The 21,566-nt window shown below is 25.4% G+C and overlaps 4 protein-coding genes across 12 annotated transcripts; 2 read left to right on the top strand and 2 right to left on the bottom strand.

Annotated features, from left to right (window-relative positions):
- Positions 1–338: 338 nt before the first annotated feature.
- Positions 339–3,912, top strand: LOC122847436 (casein kinase I-like). Of its 2 annotated transcripts, none has more exons than XM_044145112.1 (6): positions 339–404; positions 959–1,224; positions 1,323–1,429; positions 1,525–1,747; positions 1,839–2,129; positions 2,227–3,912. In XM_044145112.1, exons 2-6 carry the CDS (start codon positions 1,099–1,101, stop codon positions 2,458–2,460), a joined length of 981 nt encoding a protein of 326 aa, XP_044001047.1. In that variant the 5' UTR covers positions 339–404; positions 959–1,098; the 3' UTR covers positions 2,461–3,912. The 2 variants fall into 2 exon arrangements, with proteins under 2 accessions (XP_044001047.1, XP_044001048.1); XM_044145113.1 differs by having other exon boundaries at positions 352–568.
- Positions 2,519–10,594, top strand: LOC122847434 (casein kinase I-like). 3 transcript variants are annotated; one of them, XM_044145110.1, is made up of 7 exons: positions 2,519–3,912; positions 5,540–5,839; positions 6,454–6,563; positions 6,704–6,926; positions 7,017–7,310; positions 7,879–8,110; positions 9,454–10,594. In XM_044145110.1, the coding sequence occupies exons 2-7, from the start codon at positions 5,711–5,713 to the stop codon at positions 9,462–9,464; spliced, it is 999 nt and encodes a 332-aa protein (XP_044001045.1). In that variant the 5' UTR covers positions 2,519–3,912; positions 5,540–5,710; the 3' UTR covers positions 9,465–10,594. The 3 variants fall into 3 exon arrangements, with proteins under 3 accessions (XP_044001045.1, XP_044001046.1, XP_044001044.1); XM_044145111.1 differs by having other exon boundaries at positions 2,519–3,937; XM_044145109.1 differs by having other exon boundaries at positions 7,879–10,594.
- A 1,478-nt stretch (positions 10,595–12,072) lies between these two features.
- LOC122847433 (dynactin subunit 1) lies at positions 12,073–18,264 on the bottom strand. 6 transcript variants are annotated; one of them, XM_044145103.1, is made up of 8 exons: positions 18,039–18,264; positions 17,804–17,946; positions 17,638–17,670; positions 17,172–17,231; positions 16,770–16,932; positions 16,507–16,569; positions 15,786–15,929; positions 12,403–15,722 (listed from the first exon to the last, which is right to left on the bottom strand). In XM_044145103.1, the coding sequence occupies exons 1-8, from the start codon at positions 18,213–18,215 to the stop codon at positions 12,483–12,485; spliced, it is 4,023 nt and encodes a 1,340-aa protein (XP_044001038.1). In that variant the 5' UTR covers positions 18,216–18,264; the 3' UTR covers positions 12,403–12,482. The 6 variants fall into 6 exon arrangements, with proteins under 6 accessions (XP_044001039.1, XP_044001041.1, XP_044001042.1 ...); XM_044145104.1 differs by lacking the exon at positions 17,172–17,231 and having other exon boundaries at positions 12,073–15,722; positions 18,039–18,256; XM_044145105.1 differs by lacking the exon at positions 16,507–16,569 and having other exon boundaries at positions 18,039–18,256.
- Positions 18,265–18,624: 360 nt separating this feature from the next.
- Positions 18,625–19,621, bottom strand: LOC122847432. The gene is made up of 4 exons (XM_044145101.1): positions 19,519–19,621; positions 19,321–19,445; positions 19,032–19,260; positions 18,625–18,963 (listed from the first exon to the last, which is right to left on the bottom strand). The coding sequence occupies exons 1-4, from the start codon at positions 19,519–19,521 to the stop codon at positions 18,664–18,666; spliced, it is 657 nt and encodes a 218-aa protein (XP_044001036.1). The 5' UTR covers positions 19,522–19,621; the 3' UTR covers positions 18,625–18,663.
- Positions 19,622–21,566: the final 1,945 nt, after the last annotated feature.

The following is a 21,566-nucleotide window of genomic DNA, read 5'->3' as shown; positions in this document are numbered from 1 at the left end:
TACAGTAGTTGATTGACATTAAATTCAATTGTTATTTGATATTATGTATTAAACTCGTCAATTTTTTAATAAGCTAATTTAATATTTGAAGAAAAATATAAAAAAAATTAGATGTATAAACTTGAATATTTAATTCAATGAATTATTATTAATTTAATTTGAAATTTAGCTTATTTTTAACTCTTTGTTTATACAAGTTGTAGTTTGTAGAATAAAATATTACAAATAATAATTTTTTTTTTTTTATAATTATATGCTTAGCTGGTAAAAAAGTGCGATAAATAAACAGCCGATAGCTGGCACTGCTTTATCTAATTGTTGATAAAAGAAAAAAAAAGAAAAAAGTCCAACAGAATTACCTTGTGGACCTTGTGTGCCTTGTGTCAGTAAACGTCATTGTTTAGGTAAAAATATAAATAACTAGTTTTTTAAAAAATTAAATATAAATTGAATTGACAATAAGTGTAAATTAAAATCTTGTAAATTTTTTTATCAAATAACATCCAAACTGATGAAGCATATTTCGAACAATATTGTGACTAAAAACTGTATTTTTTTGATGGTTGAGGTTAGTTTTATATTTATTTTAGTCAAGGTTAAGATAAATAGAAAAAAAAAATGTAAATATATAAACATGTGACTTTAATGAATTTGCAAACTTCTAATCGTAAATATTTATTGAATAATAAATTGTGTAACAATTGCATGATGTTTAAATTTAAAAAAAAAATTACTCATAAAATGATGAAATTAATATCATTACCATAATTAAAATATTAATTTTATAATGTTTTTACAACACATGCAATTTTTGGAGTAAATCTTTTTGTTTTTTTTTTTTTTTTATTTTTATTTAAATGTATTTTTATTTACACTTAATTGATGATAAACAAAAATAAATAAAGAATTGTTTACATTATTTTTCAAAAATAAAATTTAATATTTGTTTATTTTATAGACACAGCCAGTTGAAATTACAAGCCACGCTGACAATAAAAAAAAAGTTCAACACATAAAATCAAATAGACAAAATTGTATCTACATTATTTGATATAAATTGAGGAAAAAAAAAATATAAATTAAGGTGATGAAAATAAAATGGCAGAACAACATAGGCAAGCTCCAATACCAATAATAATTGGTGCACAATATAAACTTACAAAAAAAATTGGATCAGGATCATTTGGTGTTATTTATCATGCAGTTAATTTGCTGAATGGCCAGGTAAAGTATTTTTAACTTGAATCGTATTTTAAACATTTAAAAAATTATTCATGTTATTCAACTTGAAGTTTGACATTTGCTTGGTTTGTAAATTTCAGGAGGTGGCTGTAAAACTTGAAAACAACAAGACACGTCATCCACAGTTGGAGTCTGAATCAAAATTATACAAATACCTTGTTGGTCCTGGTGTTCCACGGACTTTTTGGTAAATAAAAATTTATTTTATATGTTTTTATAAAATGAATAAGATGATTTACCAACATTGGTATTATTTTTATTTGTTGATGAATGAATTAACAGGTATGGACAAGAGAAAGATTGGAATGTACTTGTGATGGATTTACTTGGACCATCGTTAGAAGATTTATTTAATTTTTGTTCTCGAAAATTTACCATTAAAACAGTTCTCATGTTGGCTGACCAAATGATTAAAAGACTTGAATATCTACATAACAAACATTTTATTCACAGAGATATTAAACCAGATAATTTTTTAATGGGAATTGGTCGTCATTGTAACAAGGCAAGTATTTAAAAAGCAAAAAAGAAAAATATTTAAACAATGTTATGATTTAATTGATATTTATAATGAAATTTATATTAATATCTTGCAGCTTTTTCTCATTGATTTTGGTTTAGCTAAAAGGTTTCGAGATCATCGAAGAATTCACATACTTTATCGTGAAGATAAAAATTTAACAGGTACAGCTAGATATGCATCAATAAATGCTCATCAAGGAATTGAACAAAGTCGTCGTGATGATATGGAATCACTTGGTTATGTATTAATGTACTTTGTTAATGGTGCATTACCTTGGCAAGGTCTCAAAGCTGGCACCAAGAAACAAAAATACGATAGAATATGTGAAAAAAAAATGTCAACACCTCTTGAAGTACTCTGCAAGGTAAAATATACATTAAACACTTGTATATTATTTCAATACTACAATGGATATTATTTATCAAATGTTTATTTTATTTGTTTTTTTTTTTTCTTTTTAGAATATGCCAGCTGAATTTGTAACGTATCTACAGTATACAAGAGATCTTCGTTTTGACGAATGTCCCGACTACGTGTTTCTCTACCAACAATTTAGAATGTTGAGCTTTAAATTGCATACACCATATGACTACATATTTGACTGGACAATATTAAAGCAAAATAGACCATCTAATCTTCCTTCAAATTTTGTCGACAAAGAAAGTATTACAGCACAGTTGATAAATCATGTATGATTTTAACTAGGCTACTTAACATTTCCGAACATAAATCTCCAAAAATTGTTATACCGTGTTTCAAGTCGTACATAAAAATATATCATTTATATTTTCTCGAATATTACTATGGACTTTTTTTATAAAAAAAAAAAAAGTTCTTTGATCCTAAATTTTTGTTGTTAATACTTTGTTGCCAAAATCGAAATCCTTTGAGCAGTAATCGGTTTTGTATCATCAACAAGCTACATTACCAATTTATCAATCAAATTATATCTTCAAATTTCTAATTCATTCAAATTTAAACCATCAATTGCAATTAATATTAATACAAATTGCATTTATATTTCATAGTAATATTAATTGAATTTAAAAAATTCATAGCTCCATCGAAATTCCATAATTTCGAATCTCCAAAATTCCCCATAATATTTAATAATCGTAACTGACTATCAGCTATATTCTCGCTGTACTATAAAAAAAATCAACCAATCAAATTAAGGCTTGGCAATATGATGGCGTGTAACATCACTTCCGTTCTATAATAAACTCACTCGGTAAATATATATATATCTATTTCAACATCACCGCCATTGTTTCCATACCCCGTGCCCATTTTTTAACTTCTCGGTTACCATCGAAAGAGTCTCGATTTTCAAGTCATCATTTTATCTCTTTCTCTCTCTTTCTATTTTTTCCACCCAACCCTCCCAGTCTTCTTGAGGCGGTTCTCATATCACCAACCTGGTGATTCGCGAGTGCCAGTGAGTCCGTCATATTTTTTTTAACTGTTGTTCGTTTTTATCCCGTTCCAAATACTCATTAATATATTTTACCAATAACTTTTCTTTCTCCCTCTATTTTGTTTTTTTTTTTTTCCTTCTTTTATAACTCTTTTATTTTTTTTTATATTAAATTAAATATAAAATTGAGACAAGTATACATATATAACTCGTTGTGTCGTCGTCGTCGTCCAGCCTAAAGAAGAGTATAAAAATGTCGATGCATTGGTGGGATCTGTAACGATATAACTTGTTACTAGTGACTTTCGCCAGACTAAGTCTTTTCAGCATATTTCAGCTGTGATCATTTGTGTTGTTATATATATTATTTATATATGTATATGTGTGGAAATAATCGTCGTTTTGCGACTACAAAGAAAGTGAGATAGACGAGTAAAGACGGCTCAAGAACGGTCATCAAAAACGACAAGTAGTGTGGTAGACGACCTGAGGCCGCCCAACATATTTTGGCTTCGGTCGCGATTGTAATATATATATTTATTTATTTTTTTTTTTTTTTTGTTTTTTTATTTTATTATTATTTTCCCTACTGTGTTCTTCTAATAACTTAGTCATTGGAACAAAGTGATCAAAGTCAAGTAAAAAAAAAAAAAAATTGTGATTTTTCAACACTAAGGAATATTGTTATTATTATAAAATTAAATTTCCCAAGCAACGGATTAACCATCTTGTATGTACAACAAATATTTGGCTGAGTATTATTATTTTTTGTGACTGTTTCTTTCTTTTTTTTTTTCCCGTTCTTTTTTATTTCACGAGACTGTTCGTCCGCTTGCGCGATCGTGTTCTTTTTATGAGAATGTTATTCTCTGGCTACAGTGCTGTATATTTACAGTTTCAGTTGTAGAATATATTATAATCCAGGAGCCATAGAATAAAATAAATCTTTTATTGTACAAGAATTTTGATTATTATTTTTATTTTTTTTTAATTTAACTTGACCTGTCTTAGTGAAAATATTTATCCACTTTCTCCAAAATTGAGCCATAAGTAAAGAAAACTTGGACATTTTCATCGCCTTTTTTTTCCAATGAAAAAGCAAAGAGTTTCTCTATTTTTTCGTTTGAAAAAAGATAGTGTAAAAAGTGGATAAATATTCCCACTAGAGTGGACATGAAACTCAGTATTTTTTTTGCTAAAAGCCTCATTTTTTAAAATCATATTTTACGAAATAAATTTCGTGAAATTATTGCTCCAATATTTAAATTACATCAATGTAAAATTATTCGATAAGTTACTTATCTAAATTCCAACTGTTTTTATTGTTTTTCAATTTTTTAATTAATCGGGACTTGAATCAATATCATTGTAGGATTATTGCTCTATAATTTGAATAACCATGAAATTAATTTATTCTGTAAGTGAGAAAATTTAAATGATTTCTAATGTTTTTAAAATACAACCGCGTGTTGCAAATATTCGCGCTCCTCGCCATTTAGCCCAATCAGAGTCAACAGAGTAACCAATTGTAAAAAATGAAAATTACTAAACAATAGCTAAATTTCTAAATTTAAATTACACAAAAAACTTGAAGAATAAAATTAGATTAATAATATTAATATAAATAAATTTAAATAAGTAAAAAAAAAAACAAGGCAATTTTCAATTTTAAACAGTTTCAATAATTTTTTTTTTACTAAAATTAATATTATTATTTCAATTATTTATAATTTTTTATTCATTTTAATATTTATCTTGTTAAGGATTTTTTATTTTGAGTAAAGAAAGTATATTTACCAACTAAAATCATGTTTATCGACTTAATTAAAAATGATTTCAAAAATTATAAATTTTCACTTAATATTAAATCCAGTTTTTTTCTAAAATAATTTTTTTATAACAAAAAACAATTAGCACAATTATTTTACGTTTTTTAAATTCAGCCTTATCCAGTAATTTTATATTTCCACAGTTGGTAATTCTGATTAAGTTAAATGGCCGCAATCGAATATTCGATTAGTCGATACTCGATCGTGACTCGATGTACATTATGCATGAGCCAATGAAAATACAAATACAAAAGTATCAACCAATGACAAAACAAATACAATAGAATAGCTTCATACTGAAGTGAGTCATTTTTCATGTCCTTTTTATAATAAGAAAATTTATTTTATAATCTTTTTTTTTTTTTTTCTCAACACATTTTCTTTTTTTTTTTTTATATAAATATATTTTTTTTTTTCGTGTGTTCTCCGTGCTGGAAAGATTGGGGAAACACGTTTGTCAAAAAGGATATTTTTCATTATTATTATTATTATCATTATAATTTTTTTTTTTTTTTTTTTCTGCTCAAGACCTGAGGCAGAATAAAAATCATAGAACCACGTAGGCGAGGCAGTAACTGAACGGGAGAAAAAAGAGAAAAAAAAAAAAAAAAAAAAATTGAGTGTGCGTGTTTTGTTGGTGACTGGATTTATTGGTTACTACTTCGAACTTTGAGGTCGTGAAAAAAATAGACAGGAATCATGGCGATGCTTGTTGGACCGCTTGGTAAATCTGAATTTGTCGTTGGTGGAAAGTACCGGCTTTTGAGGAAAATTGGATCAGGATCATTTGGCGACATTTATCTTGGCATCAACATTTCCAATGGCGAGGTGAGAATACCGTTTACTTTGACTTACCATAGTTACTAGTATTTTTTTTTCTTGTCTTTTTTATACATACAGCTTTTTTGAGATATGTATATATAACTCTAAATCATTAACAACATAATTAAATCATCATTAAGTTTTTTTATCAACTCAATATTTATTTTTATTATCAATTTATATTTTTTTTTTTATTTATTATTATTATACTAATCTTTATTTGACGTCTGTAAATCCAGAGCATCTTGTTGATTTATTTACTGTTATTATATTTCTTATTTTTATATTTAAAAAAATCTTGTTACTTGATATATATTATTAACGATAAAACAAACAAAAAAATACATCAACTTGGTAAATCATTTGACTATGTAATTAACAAAACAGACTTGTTAGATTTTTTTTTTTTTTGTTTTGATATATAAATTATTAAATGTGAAAGAAAGAAATTTCATTGTTTGCTTTTAGTCATGGTTAATGATTTCAGTTATTTTATTATCTATTTTTTTTTTTTTTTATTATAAAATGATGATATATTATTGAGATTAATTAATTAAGTTAATGTGTAAATATTATTTTATTATTTTTAAATGTTTAATTTTTATTTTTAAAAACAATAGGAAGTTGCTGTTAAATTGGAAAACATACGAGCACGTCATCCACAATTGCTTTATGAATCAAAATTATACAAAATTCTTAATGGTGGTATTGGTATACCACACATACGCTGGTAATTATGGATTCAAAATAATCTTTATTCTATTTATGAGTTGTTGATTTTTTTTTTTTTATTTCTTTAGCCTTTCTCTTTTTTTATTATTATATTTCCTTTTTGTCTTTTGTTTATTCATTTTAAATATTGAATATTAGGTATGGACAGGAGAGAGATTGGAATGTACTTGTGATGGATTTACTTGGTCCATCATTGGAAGATCTATTCACATTTTGTTCTCGAAGATTTACCATTAAAACAGTTCTAATGTTGGCTGATCAAATGATAGGAAGAATTGAATATGTACATTGCAAACATTTTATTCACAGAGATATTAAACCAGATAATTTTTTAATGGGAATTGGTCGTCATTGTAACAAGGCAAGTATTTAAAAAGCAAAAAGAAAAATATTTAAACAATGTTATGATTTAATTGATATTTATAATGAAATTTATATTAATATCTTGCAGCTTTTCATCATTGATTTTGGTTTAGCTAAAAAGTTTCGAGATAGTCGTACAAGATCTCACATACTTTATCGTGAAGACAAAAATTTAACAGGTACAGCTAGATATGCATCAATAAATGCTCATTTGGGAATTGAACAAAGTCGTCGTGATGATATGGAATCACTTGGTTATGTGTTAATGTACTTTAATCGTGGCTCATTACCTTGGCAAGGTCTCAAAGCTGCAACTAAAAAACAAAAATATGAAAAAATCAGTGAAAAAAAAATGTCAACGCCTGTTGAAGTACTCTGCAAGGTAAATTTAAAAATCATTTCTTTTATTACTCTAAAAATAGTTTATAAATTAAATTTAGTTTAGCCAGTAATAAAATCATTACACAACTATCAATTTACAATCATTTAAAACTGGATGAGGAAATATAAATTCACATACAGCCTTGAACCATTGAAAAGTAGTTTATCCTTGAATTGCTCAAATTTTTTTTTAATTTCCAACTGTTGTATTTTTTAAACCAATTGGTAGAGTCCATCATTTTTTTTTTTTCTTTATGCATAGTCAGGTTTTTTTTCTTTCAATAAAATAAGCAAAATTTGAGGAGCGTTTGTCATTTAACACAGTTAAAAATAACTAAATATAATAATAATAATTCAACACAACAAAACGGTCAATTGTCTTTGAAGCAAAAAAAAAAATAAAATAAAAACAATAGATAAAATAATTATTTCAAGAAGCTATGATGAAAGAAAGAAAGAAAGTTTAAATAAACTGTTATTATATTGCTGGAACAATAGAAAGATAATACCTTGAAGTATCATTATTATTTATTGCTATTATTATAATAATAATTTTATTATTTTTTCAGGGTTTTCCAGCAGAATTTGCAATGTACATAAATTATACAAAAGGTCTTCGTTTTGATGAAAGTCCCGACTACATGTACCTACGTCAACTCTTCCGAATTTTGTTCCGTACCTTGAATCATCAATATGATTACACATTTGACTGGACGATGTTGAAACAAAAAATTGGTACATCTGTATCAGGTACTGTTCCTGGTGTTGCAGCAACAGCATTGCCTGGAACAACTGGACAAGGTCAGCAGACAACTACTGAAGCCAACGCACAGGCTGTCAGGGCCAGAGAATCGATAGATCTTATCTAAATATATTTTCACTTTCGTCTTTCTACAACATTTTCATTTCTACACATATACATGTATATATTTACGTATATTAACTATTATTTTTTTCTTCTTATTTTGGCTTTATCTATCTATTTTTTTTTGTCTTTATATTTCATCTACTTCACACTCTTTGATAACGATAAACAAAAAAAAAACACACATGACGGCTTCACCGGACCACCACCGTTATAATATATATTTTCTCTCAACAATCATTTTTAAATTCATTGTTCATTAGTAATCATTACATTGAGTAGAAAATTATTGATTTCATTTACGTGAATAAATTTTTTTTTTTGGACATTGAGTGGTCCAGACAAGCCGTATGAAATATTTGACGAAAAACAAATAACAACCAGTGAAAAGTTACTCCCAGTCACAGCTAGTATAAATAAAATAAATTACATTTAATTTATATATGTATTTATATTTAAATATATAAATACATATGAAAAATTTTGTTAAACGGTAAAATGTGTTTTTAAAAAAATTAAAATTATCATCAACAGCAAATGACATGAAAAAAATATCTCGACCTGTTGAAGTTACTCTCAAGAAATGCTAAAAATTCAATGACATTATCCCTCGAGAATTTATATACAAGAAAACAACAAAATTTATATATTCTGAAATTTATGGAAAAACAAGGAACAATTAAAAATATAAATAATATATTATCTGGCTTTATTCGTGTGTTTTAATCTGATGAAAACCGCCACTACAAATTTATTTTCTTCTATCAATTTTTTTTTCTGTGTCTTGACCACTGATCAACGGGATTTTTCAAGGATTATTTATTTTGTTTTTATCTCTTCTTTAACATGCTAAATAGAAGATAAAAAAAATGTGTAAATTAAGGATTCGAATTTCTGTTCTTGAACACCTTCGTCCACACCTGGCTAGTAAAGTACCACTCTTAATTTTTCTTATATATTTTTAATTTGTTTTTTAAATATTATTTATGCATAAAAATTATCTTTCGGTTCTATTATAAATTTTCGGGGCACTGTCAGTGATCTTACTTTTGGTCTATTTTTATAATATGTATTTTTTATTCTATAAAATTTGTAAGCATGACTAAAGCATGAGTGAATTAATTTGCGAATTAATTATGGATCTTTAGATAATTTCCTGGCAATGCCCAGAATGATATATATCAATTTACAAAAGAAACAAACAAAAAAATAATAATAAATTTTAAAATTTTGTAAATACCCTCATTGTGATTTGGTCGTCTCTTCGAATTTGTTACAGGAGCGCCTTAAACATTCTAACTCCGTGTGATAGCACCAAATCCAAATGCGATCGCAGTGGTATCAATATCCAAATTGATACATATACCCAGTTAACCCAATCAACCAACCGTGCGTAAAGGGGTCACACGAAGAACAATCAAGGAACAATGCATAATTAAAGTATATTTAAAAAAAAAAAAACATTTAAAAATTATAACAAAATATAATAATAAAAAGAAAAAAAAATTATTAAAACGCAAAACAAAAAAAAAATCCAAGTAATTATTGCGTTTTGTTTGTTTTTTTTTTTTTTTTATAAGATACGGATATGGATGATAAATAAATTTTTTTTAAAAAATTAATTAAAATCAGAAATCAAACTACACTACATTTTGGTACAAAAATAATATAAACAAGAAAAAAAAAAACAAACTTAGATGATAAATATTCACTCGGCTACATCATTCATTCATTCGTTCATATATTTTTATTTTTTTTTTTTCTAATCAATTTTTTTCTTATGCATTATTAACATGCATCTTTAATTTTTTCTATCCACTCAATTAATCGCTTGAAAACAAATGTAGTCTTCACTTTGTTACAAATACCTATTAGAAAAAAAAAAAAAATATCCACGATTAATTTGTTTATATATATTTAAAAAAGAAAAAAATAATGATAGTAATAATAATAAAAAAGAAAAATGGTTGAGTGAAATTTGTGTTTTTCAATGTAATATTAAAGACAATTATTAAAAAAATTTACAACAATTTATATAAATGAATGTGAAAAATAAAATGTCAAGTTAAAACGAGTGATAAAAAATATTTAAAACAAAAAAGAGAGAAAGAAAGAAAATAATTAAAAAAGAAAAACAGTTCAAGTTCGCAACGTGTCATCAAAGTTCAATGCGGCAAGTGATATACGAATATGTGTGTGTGAAATGTGTAATATGATTATCATAAAATTATTAACGACATTCTTTAAATTTGGTTGTTTATCAATCAACAAAAAACGAGTGGAAAAATATAGCTTTTTTTCTTTTTATAAATTAAATAAAATAAATTTAAAAAACACTGATAATTTCTGGCCAGGATGTGTGGCGAAGACAAGACAAAGGTAGTGGCAGGTTTTTTTTTTTTTTATCAAAAACAATTAAATAACGAAACACACCGAATGATAGGAAAAAAAAAATATAATTATCTCCAATTTGAATAAGTCAGTCTTATTATTTTATTAACAAAAATAAACGGCACTAGAATTAAGAATTTCATATATCCTAGAAATTGTTTTTTTGTTTTTTTTTTTTTAATTTTGGTTAAAAACCAAATAATCCAGTTAAAAAAAAATATCATAATTAAATTTAAATTGACAACAAAAACAATTACGTTTTTATTTTATTTCACTTTTTTTTTATATATATAATTAATCATGTGAACACGAAAAAAAAAAATGAAAAACAAAGCCGAAAGGAAATATAAATATAAGAAAAAATCTAAATCGTGTATGAGAAATAATTATTAATTAAATAATAATTATTATAAATAAAATGAATAATGTGTGTGGAATGTTGAAATGAAGTAGCAAATGAATTAAATGAACTAAATGAATTTTTGTCGTGTGCATGAAATAATGTGAAAGTGTACTTCAGTATGAATGTATAAAAATTAGTTGATAACATTATAGAAAAAATAAAACAAAAAAAAAAAAAAACTAAATAATAATAAACAAATAACAAAAAAAAAAAATAAATAAACTCAATATTATTGAAGAAAAAAAAAAAAAGTAAAATTCTTTTCAACAAATTAAATTGAAGAAACAAGAAAGTGCATAAACATTAAAAACAAATTTTAGTGTAAAATATAAAAAAAAAAAAAATACAACAAAATTAAAAAATGATAATATAATTCGTGAAATTATAATTAAACAAACAAATGTTACACATGCACTTGCTGCTAAAGAAATACAAAAAAAAAATTAATAAAATGTATGTATGTGTTTGTAAAATCTTGTGGATACATATATGTACATACATATAAATACACAACAATTATTATTATTATGATTATTATTAATATTATTATTATTGCTTTAAAAAAAAAAAAAAAAAAAAAAAAAAAAATGTGACATTAATTGACTTACTCATTATTTCATATTAAAAAATATTCAGCAGATTTAATTCATAAAAAGATTATTGTAAGTTTTTGAAAATGTTCCTCCCCCTCATGCCCCTCATTCGTCTCTATTAATAATAATTGTACTATGCTCTTGTTTTTCATCTATCATGTATTTATAAACTCATATTATCGTGAGGTAAATGATCTTATTGGATGCCAAAGAAATATTTGTTTCGAAAAAATAAAAAAAAAGGCAAATTTGTTTTTTTTTATTTTTTATTTTTCAAGTTATTTTTACAATTGAAAATAATTTAAGTTAAAAAATAATGAGTCAATAGATGAATAACTATTTTGAGACACTATGATGAAAGCTATTTTACTATTAATATTTATTTCTGTCAAAGAAACTTGTGAAAGATCAACAGTTATTTCGAAAAAAATTTATCATCTTTTTTGCCTTTTTTTTATTTTAAATGATAATTAATTGTTGGATCATTTTGTTATGGAAAATTAAATAATCGTTTTTTTTTTTCTTTTTTTTTTATGCATAAATTTTAATTACATTATATATTACAAACAAATACAATTTAAACATCATGTTAATCACATCAAACTAACGTCTGAAAAACAAAAAAAGAACTGGTTTTGAAAAAATAATAATATTAATTTTTTAAAATTAACTAAAGTTTCCAAATAACACAAAAATTATTTTTATATTTTTGTGAACTAATTGGATAGAGTATTATTAAAATAAATATTTTTTTTTATTTTAAATTGCAACTAAATGAAAAAAAAAAAAATTGCAAATTTTTGTTAATTAATTAAATTTTCTATCAAATTAATTAGCAATGTTTTTTTTTTTTTTAATTTTATTATAAATATGATTATTATTATTGTTATTATTTTATGTATAATATTTTTTTTCGAGTCTTTAGTAAGTTAAGAGTGAATGAAGTTGACGTAATTCATTTGTTCCAACATTAACTGATTGCACACAATTTGGTCCATTGTATGGAATATTAATCTGTGCAGCAATTATTTGTTTTTTTTCTCTCATTGCTGATGCCATTTCAGGACATGGAAATATACCAAAATTAGTTGGTGCTTGTCCACCCATTGTTCTTGTTATTTTAACTTGACATATTTCATTATTAAGATCTTCAACTTTTTTACCTAATTCTTTAATTAATAATTGTCTTTTAATAATTTCATATGCTGGTGATATTTTTTCAATAACTGGTGGTTCAATTTCATCTGAATGTTTATTATTTTTTGTTAAATCTGGTATTTTTGGAAATACAATTGTATTATGTATTTCTTTAATAAGTTTATTTCTTTTTTGTTGTAATAATTGTATTTTATCATCAACTTGTTTAACTGGTGCTATTATTGGTATTGGATCAAGTGCATCAAGTTTATTTTTTAATGATTCAGATAATAATTTTTGTTTTAAACGATTTTCATTATTTAATGCTTCTTTTAAAGCTGATATTTCTTGTACAAGAAGACGATTATCATGACTTGATTGTCCAGATGATGTAACATTTATTGATGCACTTGATGTTGTTGTATTATCACCAGGTGTTGTTGGTATATTTATTCCATCATTGACAGATGATGGTATACCTGGTATTGGTGTTGTTTTTTTTCCATATGATTTTAATTTTTCTTTTAATTGTCCACGTTCTGATTCAAGACTATCAATATCTGTTTGTAAATGATCCATTGTTTCTTCAAATTCTTTTTCTTTTCTTTTTAATTGATTTTGTGCTTCTTCAAGTTTTCTTTTAAGTTTTTCAATATTCATTTCATTTTCATGCTGTTGTGTTGCTAATTTTTTCTCAGCAAGTTCTTTTCTCAATGACATTTCTGATAGCTCTTCTTGTTTTTCACGTAATGCTATTTTAACTTCACGTACATCAATATCTCTTGTTTCTAATTTTCTAGCAAGTATTTTAGTTTCTTCAGATTCTTTTTTAACAATTTGTGATCTAATATTTATTGGTGATATTAAATTATTATCATCAGTTTTTTGTGGTAATATATTTTGTCCAGTTATTGCAAGTTCATTTTCACATTCAGCCATTTTTTGTGCAAGATTTGCAGCTAATTGTTGTAATGTTATTAAACTTGATTTAATTGTTGATACTGGACCAAGATCATCAGTATCATATATTTTTTCAGTTGATATTGCAGCCATTTCTTTTAATTTTGATGAATCAATACCAGTATCAAAATCACCACTAATTGTTATTGTTTGTAATGCTGATTTTAATAAATCTTGTAATGTTTTTGTTATTTTAATTGAATTTTGATAACAAGCTGAAAATTGTTCACTCCAATTATTATCAAGACCAAGATTAATAATATTACTACTTAATAATTGATCACGTGGTACTCTTCTTCTTGCTGAATTTAAATGTTGTTGTATAACTTCACAATTTGTTTCAATATGTTGTAATAATAATCCAATATCACCATAATCACCATCAATAAGACATTTAATACCAATTGCTTCAGTTGTTATTGCATCACAAATACATGATAATGTTCTCGTACCATTCATAACCATTTTAGCTTGATTTGACATTGACACAGAACACTCACCAAATAGCACTGAAAACATTGTTGAAAAATATGATGAACATTTTTCAATACCTTCTAGTGGTACATTTTCATCAAGTTGATCTTTTTTAGCAAGTTGAATGAAAAAATCTAATGATTTTTCTTGTGCCAACATTTCCGGATAAACAGCTCCAACTTTTAATAAATTATCTGGACTACAAGTATTTAAGCATGATTCGAAACAACCTAATACTGTTTGTAATGCATACATATGTCCACATATACGTGATTTAAATGTATACTGATCAACTGTATGTCCTTTTAGTAATGATGAACGATCAATTTTTTCAATTGTTTGATATTTATCACGTACTTGTGATATTAATATATCTGTTTTTTGTGTCATTCTTGGTATTAATAATAGAGTTAATATTGCATCATTATCACCACCACGTATCATAAATGTTGGTGGCATAAATGATAGTAAATATTTAACATGATTTCTTGCTTCTTCAGTTTCAAGTCTACGTAATTCTAAATCAACAGCTTTTGTTTGTGCACGTGTTTCAGCAAATGTTTTTTGGAAATCAAGTATTTCAGCTAGCTGTTGATCAGCTGAACCACCAGATTGCATTGATTCACTTGATTGTACACGATTTTGTAACTGTAAACATTGTTCTTGTAATTGACTTGTTAATTCACGAAATTTTGTTATTGTTGTTTCACGATCAGCAAGTGTTTCTAATGCTGCTTCTTTATGACGTTGTGCATCACGTACTGAACCTAATGCTAAATCTAATTCTTCACGTAATTCAAGTTCTAATTCTTTTGATGATTCAGCAAGTTGATCAGACATATCTTGTAATGCTTCAAGATCAGAAACAGCTTCTTCAAGTTCTAATACACGTTCTTCTAATGTCATTTTTTTTTCACCAAGCATTTCAACCATTTCTTCAGCACCAAGTGCTGCATCAACTTGTTCTTGTAAATCAGCAATTTGATGTTCCATTTCTTCAACACGTGCTGATAATTTTTCTTTTGTTCTTCCAAGTTCAAGTATTTCAGATTTTTTTTGATCAAGATCTTTTTGTAATTTTTGAAATTCATGTTTTTCATGAGCTGATAAATCACGCATTTTAACAAGTGTATCACGTAAACGTATATTTTGTTGTTCTAATTGTTTAAATTCATAACTTGTTGTTGTATTTGTTGATATATTACCACCCATTCTTTCAGACATTTCTGTACGCAGAATTTCTAAGTCAAGTGATTTTTCTTCAAGTTTTTCTTTCAATTGATCAAGCTCAATTTGTAATGTTTCAGCTTTTTCTTCAGCCATTTCTTTATCTAATGTTGCCATTTCAACTGTTTCAGCTAAATCAGCCATTTCATCTTGATAATTACCTTTTTCTTGTTGTGCATCACGTGCTTCTTGACGTGCACGTTGAAGTTCACGTTGTAAACTTCCTTGACTTTCCATAACTTTTGATTTAAATTCTAACAATTGATCTAATTGAAGTTTTGTTTTTTCATATTCTTTCAATTTTTCTTTATCTTGCATTCTTTTTACACGTAAAGTTTCTAGCTTTTCATTTAAATCAGTTACCTTTAATAAAACAAAATTATAATTAACAAATGAAAAAGCTAATATTACATTTATTTAAATTACCTGTGATTTTAAATTTTCATTTTCTGAAAGTAATTGAAAATGTGAAAGTTTTTCTTCATTATTTGATCCAATACCAGATGACATTGAACCAGCCATAGCTTGTCCAGGTACAAAATGTGGCTTTAAAGTCTCGACAAATCCAGTCTACAGTAAAATACAAAAAAAAAAAAAATTAACAAAAATACAAATGACAATTTGTAAATTAATTAAAACATTGATAGATGTTTTTTTTTATTTAATTTTTTTTTTCTGCAATTTTCGAAACAGAAAAAAAAAACAAAAACATCATTGCACATGAGCGTTAATGATTAAGACAATTGTCATGTTCAGCAACTCTAGAAGTCAGTCTTATTTAGATTTAAGAAAAAAAAAAGAAACTGAATAACAAACATCAAATTAATATTATAAATAAACATAATGAAAAATACTGTGAAAGTGAAAGTATTATGTTGATGAGAGTTAAATGACATCGTTGCTTCAATGAACTATTGTTATTTTGAATAATATAAAAAACAAAAATTAATAAATAAATAACAACTAAATAAAACCGTGTTAATTTAGAGGCAATTTTGTGTTGTGCATAATAATTAGGTTTCTGAATAAACTGGGATTATATTAACCAGATGAATATTTAGCTAAATGAAATGATTATTTAATAGCTATATATGAGAGACACATAAATGTTAAACTTTGAGTTAAAAACATTTAATAAATTAATTACATTATTTCGATCGTCTTGAGCCTTTTGCTTTTTGACGGGAGATGAACTCGTGCTAGGGGACTTCTGAAACACGCACGTTGTCAATCTAAATTCAATTTAATCATTTACGAAACTTCACACTTTCAAGTAGTATCATTTTTTGTTGTCACGTTATCAGTTCAGAGTCTCAGTTAATTATCGACACAAAAATAAATGTGCAGGTAGGAATTAAATATAACAATTAATAATATCTTGAGATATTATTATTAAAAATAAAAATATACCTCAACAAATGATGCTCTTTTAATTGTTGTTGGTAAAGGAATACCAGATTCAATACCAATTGATGATTCTCTTCTTTCTAATTGTGGTATATGTGATACATTTAAATTTTCTACACTTGGTGAACTCAGCTGACTTCTACTGCCAGCAAGTGACAGTCTTGAGCTGAAAGAAATTATATTTCTTTGTTAAAAATTATCAATTATTATTTGACATTATTGTGCAGAAAACAAGTAGCCTCAGTGTACTTATTTTATTTATTTTTTTGTTGTATATAAACAATTATACAATATACAAAGCAGCAGCAACAATATTTAACAAAAAAAAACAATTTATCATAGGATTAATTGGACACAAAAAAAAGGATATTAATTTGTTGTTTTTTGTTTGTGTTATTATCTTACCCAGCTAGTTTTTCAGTATGCTGAATGATTGGTTTGACTGGTGAAGTTTTTCTTCTAATTCTTTATTAATTAAGCAGCGTTTAGTTTAAAATATAAGATAAATAAAAAAAGGTAATTATGGATGTTTAATTAGGATGAAAAAAATGTTTTAGAACTCTTTATTCAATGAGTTTGAATAATTTTATTTTTAAAAAAATAAACGTAAATTAGCAAAGAAAATAAAAATGTTTTATTAATTTATTAGTAATAAAATAAATCTGTTTTACTTTTCCAGTAACAGAGACGTTGTAAAAAAATAAATGAATAAATTTTTAATCGATTTATTAATGAGGTCATTTAAGTATTGAGAAATTTTTTTTTCTTTTTTAAGAACCGTGTGTAATTGTTGTTATTAATTTTAAACTCAAAATTTGAATAAAGAAAACTTAAACATTTAGGAATGACTTAATAAGTCATGGGAACTTACGCGGTAGGTTCATTTCTCCTGCGACTGCTAGTGCTAGCATGAAATTATTATTGATTTATCATAAAATATTAAAAATCAATATTGGATTTTGGAATTATAAATTATCTAGTTTAAAAAAAACATAATTGTACATTGTAAATTAGCTAAAATGTAAAATAATAATTACTTGTTAAGACGTGATCTTGCCCTCGCAGCTCCACTATCATCATTGATAGCAGATGGAGGACTTGTTGGATCCATGACATTTCCAGCATCATCCAAAAGTTTGAGCTGTATTGGTCGTACAAACATTCCATGATTTTCAGCACACTGTTAATTAAGATTTAAAAATAGAAATTTATAATTAACAAATATTTCTTGTTTATTGATATTTAAAGGTGCAGCTGTCAAATAAATCTAACCTTAAAATAAGCCTGTCCTTTGACAGTACCATTATTTTTTCCTTTTGGTTCATCCAATATTACTCCAATCCATTTGCCAGCTGCAAATGATGGATGACCTGTAAATGCTACTGTTCCATAACAATCTTTGTCTTTTATTTGGACTCTGTCACCAACTTTAACTGAGTTCACTGACATTTTTTAATATTTGACAATCACCCATCCATTTAAAAAATATGTATATGTCATATGAAAATAGATAATAATAATAATAGTAATAATCATAATTGTAAACAATAAATAGTTGGATATGAAGAAAGGATTTTTATCGAAATCGAAATGCCATCTCTGATGTTAAATCAACAACTTTTACGTCGCCATTATATTAGGTAAAATTTGAATTTATTTATTTGAATAATAGCACCAGCGGATTATTATTTTTTTTCTAAATTGTTTAGACTCTTTCTTCTAATTAACTAACTAATTTTTAGAACAATCCTTTGATGAATTTAATAGCTGGAAAAAAAATAAAAACATGCAAAATAGTTGGCTTTATATTTTTTTTCTTTTTCAAATTAAATTTCGATTATATTAAAAAAATAAAACTATTTGAGCAAAGAAAATTATAATTATATATATTTTCTCGTTACAAAAAATTATTAGAGCGATTATGTCGTGTTGTAGGACGACCCTTTGTTGAATTCATAATCTTTGAAGTTCTTGAATTGTTTTGAAAAATTAAACTTGGTGTAATACGACTTTCAATATATTTTTCTAAATCATGAAGACACTTGAGATCATGTTGAATTTGATTTAAATATTTCCACCGGAGTTTAATTAAATGTGATAAGTCACTGTGATTTTCATGATGATTTTTTGATTCATCTGAATTGTCATCTTGATCTGATGTTGTTGAAGTACTTGTCATTGATTTTCCAATGTGACGCTTAAAAAATTATAATAATTATTTTATATATTTTTATCAAGAACAACAAATATTTTCTTTTTTATTACCGAAATATTTTTTTCATTAATAAAACCATCAGGTTCTCGTATCAGAGCATCTTCCATAACTTTGTTTATTTTTTTATTTATATTTTTTCCATTTTTTTGATCTTCAGCAATTGATGATAAGCCTGGTGAATTTAAAAAAGATGGTTTTTCTTCTTCACTATTTTCGTTTGAATTTATTCGACAATCACGATCTTTATGACAAGTTAATGGACTTCTAACTTTTTTTAATCTTGAATAATATACAAATTTAGTTTTAAAATTAAATATAATATAATATTATTTAATTTACCTTGGATTTTTACTTGTACATTCACAATGAGATACATTTTGTTGTTTCAATAATTTTTTTGGACCCGATGATTTACTTTTATGGAGTCGGCCATGACGTGGATGACACTCAAAATAATCATTTTCCTACAAGCAAGAAAAATACGTGAATATACTTATCAATTGTATTGAATCATTCACAAATTAATTAAACTATTACCATTTTTATTTGTTATAAAAAAAAACACTAGATTATATCAAAAATTAAATACAAAATAAAAGTTATGATAAAATTAGTTTTGTTGACAAAAAAAATATATATTGAAAAAAAACAACATAAGCGTCGTGAAGTTGGCAAGCTAAACATTTCTAAAATGCTTTTTACGTAATATAAAATATTCCGAATAAATGAAAACCTCTATTGTTTTATTTAAAAAATTTCAACTTTTAATTAGTAACTAAATTAACATAATATATAAGTAATTGCAATGTTGTTCAACACTCGATCGTCGTGTTTTATCATCACCAAGTAATTGTCTTAATGCTGCTTGTTCACTTGGAAAACGTACTACACAAGTTTTTTTATTAACGATTAAAACTGTTGGAAATGATTTTTGTGTATCAAAAGAAGACATATAGGAAGCAGTAAATACAATTTTTTTTTTTCGAGAAAATTTGTGCAGTGGGTACATAAAGTTTCGGCGGATACAAAAGTTTAAACATGAAGTGTCAATCTCATTGAGGTCGATGAACTAAAATCACAGAAATCATTTCATTGAAAAAAAAAAATTAAAAATACTTCGATAGCTATATTTAAAAAAAAAAAAAAATAAATAATATTTAAATTAATTTTCATTGAAATTGAAGCTATTTTAAGTTTTTTTTTTTTTTCCTGTAAATTTCTATTATTTATTATTTAAATATAAATGACATCACAAGTTTTTTATTTATACATAGTTTATTTATATTGCTGCATATGTTACCAACATCAAGAATAAAGGCATCGCTCATAAATTATTAACACTTTGCTACATAATAAAAATATACATACAATTCGTCTTACTGTTTTGTTAAATTTTTTTTTTTCATTTTCTTTTACATATTGACTATTTTAAAATGTAATAATTAAAATAATTTATTTACATTGTCATTTTATATTTATATAAAGTTATAAATTATTTTATTTAATTTTTCATTGGATATTAATTAAATTTGATAATTATTTCAAGTGAAAATTATACTATATGATATTAATTTAGGTTTTAATTAAATTGTAGAAGCTGAAAAATAATAAATAAATAATTACAGGTAAATTTAAAACGTGTCTTTTCCTAGTCACCCGGGAGGTAAGACACTTGACTCGTTTTTTTTATCAAGTGGTTTCTCCAGTAGACCTATTCCACTTTTCGCGCGCATTTTCTAGCTGCAGCTAGAATTGTTTCGATCGGATTGTTAAATTTTTCGATTGCGCTCAAAGCAGCAAGTACGGACGCACGCGGGTTTAAAAAATAAATATATAAACATCACTATATACCCGCGCTCATAGCAGCAGGTATATTTTTGATTATTTAATGCGTGATAGGACATTTCTAGGCTCATTTCACTATGCCACTATCACTTATTGTGATAGGACATTTCTAAGCCTTAATCACTATGTCACTATCACTAAATATTATTATCACATGTTTCACTTTTTCACTTTATAAAATCTTGAAATTCAGCAAATATTAAATGTCTTGAAAATTATAAAAATCTGAAACAAAAAAAAATTTTTAATTATACAAATCCTGAAACAAAAAAAATCCTGAAACATTAGAAACATAATATTAAAATTCTGAATATAACTCGAACTCCTGATAATCCTGAAACATACAAAAAGCTGAAACATATAAAAAACTGAAACAGAAAAAATCCTGAAACATTAAAAACATAATATTAAAATTCTGAATAACTCGAACTCCTGATAATCCTGAAACATATAAAAAGCTGAAACATATAAAAAACTGAAACAGAAAAATCCTGAAACATACTTTAAATTTGATTATTGTTTTTGGAAAAGTGCATTTAATATCAAAAATATAAACATACATCGCGAATGGAAAATAGGGTGAAAATTTATCTATTATAAATTTTCACGATAGATAATAATGTCCTAATCACCCTCGTCTACTCTGTTTGAGATAGACCAGGTCGATTCATTTTGACTTTTACACTACAACTATTTAATTTGGCATTTAAATTGAATGTAAATTATTGTAAAAATTAGTC

The sequence above is a fragment of the Aphidius gifuensis genome, linkage group LG1 (genome assembly GCF_014905175.1).
Source record: "Aphidius gifuensis isolate YNYX2018 linkage group LG1, ASM1490517v1, whole genome shotgun sequence".
Taxonomy (NCBI): Eukaryota; Metazoa; Arthropoda; class Insecta; order Hymenoptera; family Braconidae; genus Aphidius; species Aphidius gifuensis.
This window is presented reverse-complemented; position numbering and strand designations above follow the sequence as displayed.

What these genes read in the sequence shown, in the direction of transcription:
- LOC122847436 (XM_044145112.1), top strand. Translation starts at nt 1,099, where the DNA reads ATGGCAGAACAACATAGGCAAGCTCCAATACCAATAATAATTGGTGCA. An exon ending in TTAATTTGCTGAATGGCCAG is followed by an intron (nt 1,225 to 1,322) that starts GTAAAGTATTTT and finishes TGTAAATTTCAG; the next exon opens with GAGGTGGCTGTAAAACTTGA. An exon ending in TTGGTCGTCATTGTAACAAG is followed by an intron (nt 1,748 to 1,838) that starts GCAAGTATTTAA and finishes AATATCTTGCAG; the next exon opens with CTTTTTCTCATTGATTTTGG.
- LOC122847434 (XM_044145109.1), top strand. Translation starts at nt 5,711, where the DNA reads ATGGCGATGCTTGTTGGACCGCTTGGTAAATCTGAATTTGTCGTTGGT. An exon ending in GGTATACCACACATACGCTG is followed by an intron (nt 6,564 to 6,703) that starts GTAATTATGGAT and finishes ATTGAATATTAG; the next exon opens with GTATGGACAGGAGAGAGATT. An exon ending in TTGGTCGTCATTGTAACAAG is followed by an intron (nt 6,927 to 7,016) that starts GCAAGTATTTAA and finishes AATATCTTGCAG; the next exon opens with CTTTTCATCATTGATTTTGG.
- LOC122847432 (XM_044145101.1), bottom strand. An exon ending in TGTACAAGTAAAAATCCAAG is followed by an intron (nt 19,261 to 19,320) that starts GTAAATTAAATA and finishes ATATTATTCAAG; the next exon opens with ATTAAAAAAAGTTAGAAGTC. An exon ending in TTAATGAAAAAAATATTTCG is followed by an intron (nt 18,964 to 19,031) that starts GTAATAAAAAAG and finishes TAATTTTTTAAG; the next exon opens with CGTCACATTGGAAAATCAAT.
- LOC122847433 (XM_044145103.1), bottom strand. Translation starts at nt 18,215, where the DNA reads ATGTCAGTGAACTCAGTTAAAGTTGGTGACAGAGTCCAAATAAAAGAC. An exon ending in AAAGAGCATCATTTGTTGAG is followed by an intron (nt 16,570 to 16,769) that starts GTATATTTTTAT and finishes TGCGTGTTTCAG; the next exon opens with AAGTCCCCTAGCACGAGTTC. An exon ending in CTCAAGACGATCGAAATAAT is followed by an intron (nt 15,930 to 16,506) that starts GTAATTAATTTA and finishes ATTTTACTGTAG; the next exon opens with ACTGGATTTGTCGAGACTTT.